Source organism: Peromyscus maniculatus, chromosome 2 (assembly GCF_049852395.1).
Source record: "Peromyscus maniculatus bairdii isolate BWxNUB_F1_BW_parent chromosome 2, HU_Pman_BW_mat_3.1, whole genome shotgun sequence".
NCBI lineage: Eukaryota > Metazoa > Chordata > Mammalia > Rodentia > Cricetidae > Peromyscus > Peromyscus maniculatus.
In genome coordinates, this window is record NC_134853.1 from 132,597,741 (window position 1) to 132,609,802 (window position 12,062).

The 12,062-nt window shown below is 42.7% G+C and overlaps 1 protein-coding gene across 1 annotated transcript in view; it reads right to left on the reverse strand.

The window, feature by feature from the left end:
- Positions 1-1,884: 1,884 nt before the first annotated feature.
- Positions 1,885-12,062, reverse strand: part of Slc5a9 (solute carrier family 5 member 9) — a 37,637-nt gene continuing 27,459 nt past the window's right edge. The window contains exon 15 of the mRNA XM_076564772.1: positions 1,885-3,365. Within this exon, the coding sequence (XP_076420887.1) occupies positions 3,265-3,365 (101 nt within the window). The 3' untranslated portion in view covers positions 1,885-3,264. The remainder of the gene's footprint in view (positions 3,366-12,062) is intronic.

The following is a 12,062-nucleotide window of genomic DNA, read 5'->3' on the forward strand; positions in this document are numbered from 1 at the left end:
GGACTGTTGTCTAGTTCCCTCATTCTACTACCGAGTACTTATTGTGATAGACTTGTTCTGAGGAGATGCAACATACACACATCTACTTACCCTAGATAAGGAACTGAGGACAGCCAGAGAGCTTTACTGGGGTTACTTACAGGAATATGGACGGCAGGTTACTTACAGGAGCAGAAATGACTCAAAGATGGCTGCATCACTGAAGCCCACTCCAACGTGGGTGACAGCTCACCAAAACTAGAAACCTGAAACAGCCCAATAGGTTGGAGAGTGTCCTTCTCTCCCAGGCAGCTTAGTGGGGCTTGGTTTCTCTAGGTAGTTTGGTTTGTCTCTACCTCTTTCAGGCTGCTTGGCTGGTCTCAGAATGTTCTCTGCAGCTTGGCTCATCTGAGAGTGACTCAGCAGCCTTACTGCTTATATTCACTTGGAGAATGGAGAAGGCTAGTGAATCTGCTCAGTTTCAGGTATTTCCTGAAGGTATTTTGAGTTATTTACTTTTATTTTAATGGAAATTTCCTGCAGGATGAAGTGCTTTACCTTATCCTAGAACATCCTGTTGCTTCACCTCCTTGTAAACGAGATACCCTAAAATGTCCTCTTAGTTTACTTTCCCTTGACATGCTATGTCTTAAAAGTTTCCCTCTGAGATGAAAGGCTTAGCCTCTGAGAAAACTGCTATACAGCTGTACTCTTTACTATCCTTCCTACACATAACCTTAATTAGTGTGGGTTCTCTAGAAGGGCAGAACTGACAGATGATTCCAGTACAAAGGTATTTATTAGGCTGGCTTTCATAATACAGGCTGAGTAGTCTGAAAATGACTGCTGCACATAGAGGAGGCTGAGAACTCAGGAACTGCTTAGTCCACAAGGACAGGTGCATCACCAGTGTCGGTCTGGTTCTAAAGGACTTCTGGATTGCTGATGACCTTCATGTTGGAAGGCTAAAGAACTTGTATTCTGATGTCAACCGAGGATGGCAGCAGCACTAGTAACAACAAAGTAGATGTACTCACCAACAAGGAACAAAGGCAGGCAGGTCAAACTAGCCCTGCTCTTCCTCAGACCTCTTTCTATCTGAGCTACTGTCAGGAGGTGCTGTGAATTCTGGGTAGAGTTTTTAATCCTTTCAGGAAATACACTCACATACCCTCACAATGAAAGCAATACTAAGAGGGAAAGTTATACCTACGAGTACTTATATTTTTTTAAAAAGAAAAAAAAAACAAACCTTGAGAGATCTTAAACAGCTTAATGATGTATCTTAGAGCCTCCAAAAAACAAGAACAAGCCACACCTCAAGATGAGTAAAATAAAAGGACCAATCAAGGTTGGTGCAGAAACTGGTGTAAATGCAAACAAGGGAACAAACAAAAAACAGTGAGTAATTTGGAGATATTCTTGCAAATTCTGCCAAATTCTATATATTGTTACAAAATTCAGTTTTCTTTTTGCAGATATTGTATCCTACCATTTTAATGTACATACTCATTTTAACATTTTCTTTATTTTTTTCTAAAATGATACAAGAACTGGCTCTCTGCTATTGCCTTGGTATATCTTAAAGTAATTTAACAATTCACCATTGCTGGGTATTAGGTGGTTTCCTAGTTATATATTTAAACTTGGAAAAAGTGTGTTTGCACCAAAGTAAGTCACGTGATCAGTTTATGTAGTGTGCAAGCACAAAGTGGCTGACAGAAGGGTTGCTCTTCCTTCCTTGTTTGTTTGTTCCAGAGCTTTCTACTGTTTACATACATTTCAGCCTCCATGCCATTTTCAGAAGCTTTATTTGCCTCACATTCCTTTTTTGGTTTGGATAAGACTTAAATATAAAAACCCATCTGTGAACCATATTGCATATTCACATTGAAGGCTAGAAACTCATTTTTAATTAAAACTTTATTCGGCACTCCCAGTTCACTTTGTCCTGCTTTTATTATGAAACACTTCAGTCTTCTCCCCAAAACACATATGTCTGAAGCATTTCAAGATGTTCCTTGTTGTTCGTGTGGAACTCATTTCTGGACGCTGTCAGCTCACTGCCATATGTCCCGGCTGTTCATTTTGTTTCCCTTCCTGGTGTTTATGGAGGCAGCATCTTGTTCTCAGTGCAAGTTCATTTTGTTCCCTTCTCTTTTGTGATGCTTTGTCAGGTGGTGGGAAAGCAGACTGGAGACACTGCAGAATATTTCAGCATGCAAGGTGACATGGGATCAGGAGAGGCTGCGGGCTTTCTGAAACTCCCAAAGTGTGAGGGGCATGTGTCCATGAATTCTTGCTCCATGTGGATGTTTACAACAAGGTCACTAATGACAACACATGTGGTAGCCATGTGGTAGCGATTGCAGTTCTTTAATATAACTATTAAAACCCAGACTTGGGCTTGGAGAGTGCAAAAATAGATCACCCCTTTATTCTCAACAGTGATGCACCTCTCATCATATTCTCTGAAAACTTCTGCATGATTATCCACACCATCACAGATGTTTTTGAGAAAAGCTGTTATGCCTCAGTTGGGGAGAATTAAGAGAAGATGAGCTAGCTGAAAAGCAATGGTGGTTGTGTTGAACCTGGACTGAGAAAGGCATTGATAGCTACAATAGAAGGCTTTCTTACCTTTAAAGAAAATTATTAGTCAAAGTAAGTTTTGTACTCTGTATAATAGAAATTCACAAAACACCAAGCTGTCTGCTATGACCTCTAATGAGTGAGTTCTTAATGTCTGAAATTCTCAAATAACTAGAGTTGTATTTTATTTGCTCTAGTAACTAATTCAATCCACTCTCCTTAAACATACTAAACATATTTTGCATTTTCAGATTTATTAAAATATAATTGAAAATTGCATATGTGATTCTTTGATACATGTATTCACTGGACAATTCTGGTTTGCCTATATGAATAGTAGTTGTTGGAGTAGCCTGTAAAAGTATGGCTACTAGGGTAGGGAAGAGCCTTTGTATCCATAGTGTGGCCTCTAAGCTAGCTTGTCTCAGTTTGGTTCTCTCCTCAGTGTTATTGTTATCAGTTTATTTTTATCATATTTTACAGTTTTAGAGGGATCTAACCCAGAGTTTTGCATATAATTTTTATTTTTCCCATTCACATTTTTGATGTTCATCTTTTCCTGGCTGATGGTGCATATTATTTCAGAACTTGACTTTCCTCTCCAAATTTTCTATGTATGTTATAGAGTAGCCTTAGAGTCAGATTATTAACCCAGTCCTATCTATCTGGCCACAACCATTAAATTCTTTTTTCTTATAGCTTTATAGGAATAGTAATATGCTTCTTCAGAACCTTCAGATTTCTCCAGACAGTGTGAGTTGTTGGCCATCTGGTCTCTTTCTCTTGTCCCTGATCTGAAAAAAGGAAATAATGTTAAACTCCAAGGCTACTACATTCACTGCCTGAATTCACTGCAAATTCAAGCTGTCCATTGCTGTGGGATGGTCTGTATGTCAAATTGCTCTGATTGGTCAATAAATAAAACACTGATTGGCCAGTGGCCAGGCAGGAAGTAGGTGGGACAAGGAGAGAGGAGAATGCTGGGAAGCAGAAGGCTGAGGCAGAGAGATAGTGCGAGCCGCCGCCATGACCAGCAGCATGTGAAGACACCGGTAAGCCACCAGCCACGTGGCAAGGTATAGATTTATGGAAATGGATTAATTTAAGCTATAAGAACAGTTAGCAAGAAGCCTGCCACGGCCATACAGTTTGTATGCAATATAAGTCTCTCTGTGTTTACTTGGTTGGGTCTGAGCGGCTATGGGACTGGCGGGTGACAAAGATTTGTCCTAACTGTGGGCAAGGCAGGAAAACTCTAGCTATAGTCCATTGCTGCCGTGTGCTGAGACCCTGCGTACCATGTTGATCAGATAGCTACAACTATAACTTATTAATTCATTTGAAATTTCTTTTCTATTTATAAGAGTTTGTGCATCTTTACCTTTCTTAAGATACATGAGACAAGATTAATTTAAAAGATATGCTGTGCTTAGCTGACTGTGATTCAAAGACAGAAACAAGTCAAAGAAAATTAAAATAATCAAATCCCCCTAAAAGATTCTGAAAGGGAACTCCTTCCCCAATCTTGGCTCATTTTATCCATGCATGCTCTTGCACAGAATTCCCAAATATATTTATTTTGATTAGTGACACCTCTCTTTGTGACCATCCAGTGTTTTCACTGGGTGGGTGCATTTTCCTAACAGTTCTGAGGCCCTGAAGCTTGACGAGGTGGTTTTGTTTCTTTCCTTCCTCTTTTATATCTAGAAGCAAGGCTATTTAGAACTGGCTAGTTGATTGGACTGTCTGACTCAGAAAAATGGGATGACCATGAACTTGGCTGAAGATTCAGAAACATAGCTAGGGGACAACAATTATTACCAGGCTTCAAATATCAGCAAACACTTCAGGGGTGCAGCAGAGAGAAAATAAAACACACAAGGCTTAATGGTTTCTGCTGTGGAGTCTGTAGGGTAAGCTGGAAGGAGTTCCGTGTGGGACACATGATAGTCTTTTTGTTATTTGCCTGACTGGGTTAATTGAAGCCTATTACTACTCTGTCTTGAAAAACAGAAAATAGCCATCAGCTGTTCACCACAATGTGAAGGAAATGGAGAGGTTTATGGGTCAGCTGGAGCCTATCTTCAGAGAGCACAGGGGCATAGCATGGGATGACAGCAAGTATTACACATAGGCGGATGAAAAGACGGAGGAGCCTGGTTCCCCATATGGGTCCCATCCCAACCATTGAGACTGCAGCGGGAATAAAGGATGCTTACTAGGGAATAGTTCTGGATCCTTCCCAGTGTTGGGGAGAAAAGTGTAAAGGAATGGGTAATGGTGTCAAACTGAGATCCAGGTTCGACAATGACCTTGACCAAATCCCCCCGATCTTTGGCACACCTGAGCTGCTTTGTGAAGCTGAAGTGCCCAGTGTCTTTGTATTTATTAGTCTCTGAAATTTGGGCTGCTTTCCATATGGTGATTCCTCTATATGGAGGCTCTGAAGCTGACCAGGCTGGTAGGTGGTGGCTGCCTCTGTGTAGAACTGCTGGTACCCACGGCTCCAGGTCTTCTCTTTTCCTTTTTAAATTAAATTAAATTTTATGTAGATGAGCATTTTACCTGTATGTATGAATGTGCAGTACCCAAGGAGGCCAGAAGAGGGGGATGGATCCTCTGGAACTGAAGTTTTGACTGATAGGAATTGAGCTCAGGTTATCTGGAGAAGTAGCCAGGGTTCCTAGGAACTGAGCCATCTCTCCAGCCCCTCCAGATCTTTTCTTGGAGAATCTGGTGACACACCCCCAGTGTCTTCATGACTCCCACTCCTCACCAAGTTTTACTATAGTACTTGTGATACAAACCCATTGGAAGTGTGGTTCGACACAGACAAGCTCCACCTACCTCCTCCTCTTCCAATTCCTCTCCAGGATAATGTCTGAGGTATCTCTCCATTCTTCAAATTGCTACATCACCAAGGGACATCACCACCTCTTTCTACAGAGCTTCAGATCCAGAGCTAAGTGTAGTGCTTTTCCCAAGTAAAGTTCATAAAGACAGTTACAGCTTTGACCCCATCACCAAGCTCTAGGATACACAAGTAACTGTTTGCCGATGCCAGTGTAGCCCTTGCAGTACCTAAGAATCAATGAGCTCATGTGTGAACTTGTAAATGTTTTTCTTCCCTATCAAGACCAGATCTACACCCTGCATCTCTGAGGATAAAGCTGTCCACTTTTCAGGACCAAAGACTAAGTTATTCTCATCCTCTCCACTGCTCACTGAGTCCATGGATTGCTTGGGAAAACTCCATTTAATTCAGTTCTTCCTGCCTCCTCTCCCCTACAGCTGCCCCAATCTATTCAAAGGAAGATATCTTTTTGTTAGTTGTACTAATTCTTAATTTTTATTTTCATTTTTTTTTCACTTTTAGCTGACACATTAAAACATGAATTTTGCTGGGCGGTGGTGGCACATGCCTTTAATCCCAGCACGCGGGAGGCAGAGCCAGGTGGATCTCTGTGAGTTTGAAGCCAGCCTAGACTACCAAGTGAGTTCCAGGAAAGGCACAAAGCTACACAGAGAAACCCTGTTTTGAAAAACCAAAACCAAACCAAACCAAAACAAAACATGAATTTGTTCATAAAATTTACTTATTAATTGGGTATAGAATGAAGTAGTATACTATTGTGATTTTTACTGAATGATAACAAATAGTGTAGCTCAGCTTATGATGGAAGTCAAATTCTCCCTTTTTGCCCATGGCTGAAACTTTACCCATCACGATACCTTTGTGTCTCCTCAACACACAATGTGTCCCCTCTCTCTGACACCTGTGACAACTTCTCTGACTTTATCTATCTTATGTACCGTGTGTAAGTGAAATCATGTAATACGTGTCTGGCTTGTTACAGCAAGCATGGTATTTTAAAAGTCTATTTATACTGTAATGTATAGCACAAGTTCATTCCTTTTCATGGCTTCATGGTACTCTGTGGGTATACTACATGTTGTTTATCAAGCATGTGTTGATATGCTCCTTTATTCTTTCCCATGATACTGTAATAGCCTAAAAAATTCCTGTCCTATAGTAACATCGGACTCTGTAATTCTTGCTGCTGCCAGAATAGTATTTCTAAACAAATAAGATGCTGCCTGGATATTCATTTCCTTTACTATCTCTGGTACTATCCCACTCTTGCAGCATCATGCATCATGCTGTATGCCACAGTCATTAGTGCCATGGCTTCCTCCTCTCCAGGCACATCTGGTTTATTCTCTTCCCTCTGTGTGTCAGCCACATCAACTACTTCATTGCACCTCCCCGCCCCCATGCATGTCCTTATACTTACTTGTCTTACTTTGCACTTTGTAATGCACCCCCAACCTGGAGTTGAATGCAATTCACTCTGTTTGTTGCATAGAAATCTCACAAAGTGTACAATGTCAAAATCCAAGATAAATATTTTTCCCATGGAAGATTTCCTAATTCTGCTGGGTAGTTTGTTGTTTTTGTTTTTCTGCATTAGCAGGGTGTTTGGTTTTTACTTTCAGTGCCTGCTCTCTTTATTTGTCTGACCTATATGTTCACTATAATGCCAATATGTGCCTTTCACACTTATCACAGAAACCTGGCAAAGAAGAGCATCCATAAAAGATGTGCTGAGAGTGGGCACACAGCGAGGATGGGCTGAATGTGTGGAGAGAAATCCCAGCTCAAGGACTAGCATGGCAGCTCAGAGGCAGGGCTTGGCAGGATGCATTCCTTCAGCTCGCAGGCTCTGCTTCTTTGTAAAAGATAACATCTCTTAGTGAGGCTGACGGCCACACTAGAGGAATGGTGGGCACATGCTCCCTGTAGGGTGATTAAGGAGGTTTTTAAGCGATCAGTTTTCTTCTGTCCCTATACTTCTAATCTCAGATAAACGTGTACTTCCACATCAGGTTTCCGGATTCCTGGATTATTTCTTCAAGAAGAAATCACCGATAGTTTGGATCTAATTTTGGAATAGATGATTCACTTGAGCTCTTCCCCCCACCCCCCATTGTTTGCTTTGGTTGAAAATTACAAATTTAGCTGATAAAATGGAAGAACTTTCTACCGATGGTGTGACCTCAGTGATGGATGCTGACCCTCAGGAGGCCATCAGCCCCCTCACAGGAGCTGTGTCAACAGTGGCTTGGAACAGAGCTGGGGAAGATGTCAGAAAAGCTCTGGCCCAGGCTGGGAGAACAGAAGGGCTAGAGCAGGGGCCTCTGAGAGGACCTCCCATTCCAAACATCTGTAATTCTGAAATTTATATGCAGACCACACTAAGAGATGGGCCAGTGCTTGACATTCTACTCAAGAGGCAAGGCATAGAGTGTTCCTTTTTCCCTTTCAGCAAAAGCGGTAGATTTAATATAAGATCACAGTAAAAAGTCTGACATTTCTACTCTGTGAATCTGAGCTAAAGCTGAGATTTGATTTTGAAATATGAACATAAACTGTAACTACCTCAATTTAAGTCACTAGGATTTATATTTATATATAACCTTTAAAGTTCTCCCAACTTTTTACCCTGGAGAAAGGAGAAAATTATAGTCATCTCACTGTTGGAGGTCTAGAGTGGATTTCCTCCAGGTTAATGGAAAACCTACACCGCTTTGCCTGGCCTTCCAGCAGCTTCCCCCTCTTCTGACTGATGTGAACTCTCACACTTGGGGACATCGCTGTAAGTCTCCCATGTTAAAACTGAGTGCTTTTTGTGGCTCGGCCACTTTAAAAACATTTTTTCTTGATACTTTGAAGCACACTATTTGTTCTGAAACTGTCCCGTCACAGTGCAAAGCTCCTGCTTAATGTTCTTATTGCTCGTGGCAAAGCCATTTCCGCTGTGTAAATGACTCGACTGTGATGCTGTGTGTGCTGCTACCATTCAGGCTGTCATGAGGCTTGCACTTTTCACCTCCCAGCCACCAATTCACTCATGGGCTCTGCTCTCTTGATGTGTGGAATCAAGTCAGAAATACATGGTGTCAAGATCAAAACCATCAAAACTTTATACTCACCTCGATTAAGGGATGGAGATATTGAAGTATGGCAGGAGCATCACAAAACAAGTAACAAAGTCAAGCAAGGATGCCAGCTTTGGTCCCTGGACTTTCCTCTCTTCTCTGGCAGTGAGAGGAGGTGAATTGAAGCAAGGACCCCTAAATGGTTGCAAGGAGGGCTGCCAGCTGGCACAATGGACAAGCAGTTTCCTTTCAAGTTAGCTGGTAGAGTGTCTTTTTTAAATCATCTTTCAACACACACACACACACACACACACACACACACACACACACTGTACATACTGAAGGCTAGAACAGTGCTGAAATACCATATAATATAGACTAAGTGACTTGTCCACTCACAGATAAACAGGCAGAGCCTGAGAACTGAGCCTGAGAATGGAACCTCGCTAGAAGAGCAAAGAATATGGTAAGGTGACATGGTTGTAAAGGGGACACAGAAGCATAGTAGTGTAGGAGGCTGATGTGTCACTTTGGAGTCTGATCTACAAATGACGGGCATGTGAAGGCGATATGTGTGTGCCCATGGCAGACCTACCCAAGACCTTGGGGTGGATGCAGGATTCCAAAATGTCCTTTCCTCCAGCCCCATCTATATCAAAGCTGGCTCACTCATCACTCTTGAAATAGCTTTCACTGGTAGCTGATGTGTCTCCAAATACACTGGCATTCTGAATGTGAAGGTACCCTTCTCCTTTGAATTTCCCTTGTGCTGTCCTGCAGCTCACATGGGAGTGGCCAGCCTCTCTGGAAAGATGCTAAGACTTGCCTACCTTCCTCTAGGAGTTGTAGGATTTAATGAGACTTCATGCCCAGCATGATTGTGGAATCTGGAAGACTGTAGAGACAGCTGCTTCTACTGCTCTTGGTTATGGCTAGGAATCAGGAAATAACAGGCAAAATACTGTGTAGTTAATTCATGAATTAATTTAAATATATCTCATAATTTAATATTCATTCATTCACTGGGTATTTTTTGAGCACTTACTAAGTTTCCTGGCATATGTGATCCATGGGTGAACCCAGTGTCCACCTTTAAAGAGCATTTATCAATGGCAAAGAAGAGATGAAAAGGAATTGTAACACTAGCATGAGGTTCTTATAGTTGAAATAACACAGCATGTGAGTATTCTAGGCAGGAGGGGCCACATGAACAAGACAGAGGAAGGATGGTTTAGTGGGAGGAGCTCTAGACGGTAAAAGTGAGACAAACAATACACACAGAGACATAGACACACACAGAGAGACACATAGACACACACACACAGATACACAGAGACCGATACACATACAGACACACAGACACACACAGTCACAAACACAGACACACATACATAGACCCACACAGACATACACACACACAGAGACACACACACACAGGACACACAGATACACAGAGACCCATACACATACAGACACACACAGTCACAAACGCAGACACATATACATAGACACAGACACACACACACACACACACACACACACACACACACACACAGAACACACAGAAACACAGAGACCCATACACACACAGACACACACAGTCACAAACACAGACACACATACATAGACACGCAGACATACACACAGACACACACACACACACACACACACACACACACACACACACTCACACACAGGAGTGCAATTTGTGGGCCATTGGTAGATCCACCCAAGACCTTGGGGCAGACACAGGATCCCCAATGTCTGCTGTCCTCCAGCTCCACCTATGTCAAAGTTGGCTTGCTCATCACCTTTGCAACATCTTCCATTTCATGGGACCTTGGTAACTGCCGACACCCTGTAGGATCTTAAATGTGTCCCACCCTCACGGGAAGGCTTCATTTTTTTTCCCTGAGCTGATCCTCACCTGTAAGCCTCTAGCTACACCATTTCATTGTTTACCCCTGACCCTGTCTCCACTCACAACCTCACTATTCCATGAACAAGCAGTTACTGGAATTCTCCTTTGTGTATTCAGATCTTGGGCTCTAGGAGCAGAACTCAGGTACCCTGATTCCAGCATGTGACTCTTACCTTTCCACTGCCTTGACTCCATTATTACAGCTGAAGTAGAGATGTCCTGGTTCTCAGAGTCTAGCTGGAGAGTAAGGCATCCCAGATAGACCAACTTAGGGCACTCTGTGTGTAGAACAGGGCCTGGCCTGTTGGCAGGTTATCTTAACGGTCGGTAGCAAGACAGGAGAAATATGCATTATAAAACCTCACAACCAGAGGCCAGTTCAAAAGTATTTTGTTGTTGTTATTATTTTCTTTCTTGTGTCTGGCACCATCTCCCAAGCACCCTCCATGTGGCCAGAAATGGAGCTGAGACTTGGTGATGGACCAGTTTTACTTCCTGTGCGTGTGGGGGTGGGGTGGAGGGTGGGAGGTGGGGTGATGGTCTAAAGTCTCCCAGCTTTGCCATCATTTCACAAAAACCTGGGGAAGACTGATTTCTTCCCCCAAGATACTTGACTTGTTTTCCAGTATGCCCCTAGACTAGGTCCTAGGAGTTTACTTGGGTAGCTATTCTGAGGAAACTGTTTCCGGGAAGCAGAAAGATGAGACAGGAAGGAAGGGGAACATTTGCAGATATAGGAATGGGCATGCTGGTGCTGTGCTCAGAACCCAACCACCTGAGAACCTTTGCAAGGGGATTTAGAACAAACCAAGGCTAAACTGTCCCGCTTAAGGGCAAGGCACCAGCTGTGCCGTATATCAGTGTCCATTCACCAGAGTTCAGGGCTGCATGAGGTGTATGAGATAATGCTAAGCTCTGCTGTATGCTGGTCTTCTGTTTACCATGGGTTCAGGCTGCATCAGGTGTATTAGATAACACTCAGCTGTGCTGTATACGGGTGTCCTGTTCACCATGGGTTTGGGGCTGAAGCAGGTATGTTAGCTAACTCTCAGCATTGGTAGCCACTTCTGTGTGGGAAGCTCAGAATGTTTCCACAGCCAGAAAATGGTCACAGGAGGGTTATAAGGGATCTGGACAGGAAGTCACAGTAAACAGAACTCATGAACACCCAAGGTACTGCCAGCCTCTGCTCCACTTGCCAGACGTCCATTTTCTCCTGTCCGTTGTCAGTAAATCTCCCAGCTCTGCCTCACCAGATAGATACTGAAAGCAAGCATGACTCTGAGGAGAATTAAATAGAGTCAATATTCACAAATGAGTGGGTGAGGTCCCTATTTTATGGGAGCCTGTTATATACTCCTGCACCTTAACACTTTTGAATGCTTACACATGCTGACTTTTTTTTTTTTTTTAAGCTTTGTACAACTTCTAGAAAACTCCAGCCCCCAAAGTCCAGTTCCAGTTCTCATCCTCCTATTGTGCCCCCATTCTCATCAATTACTTCATCGGCAGGCTGTGCTAGCTCTAGAGTAGTGTCACTCCACAGTTTCAGGTCACCTGTGTCCATCATACCTGTAACTGATAACTTCAGATACCATCTCTAGTTGGGAATGAGAAGCCTAGCACAGAG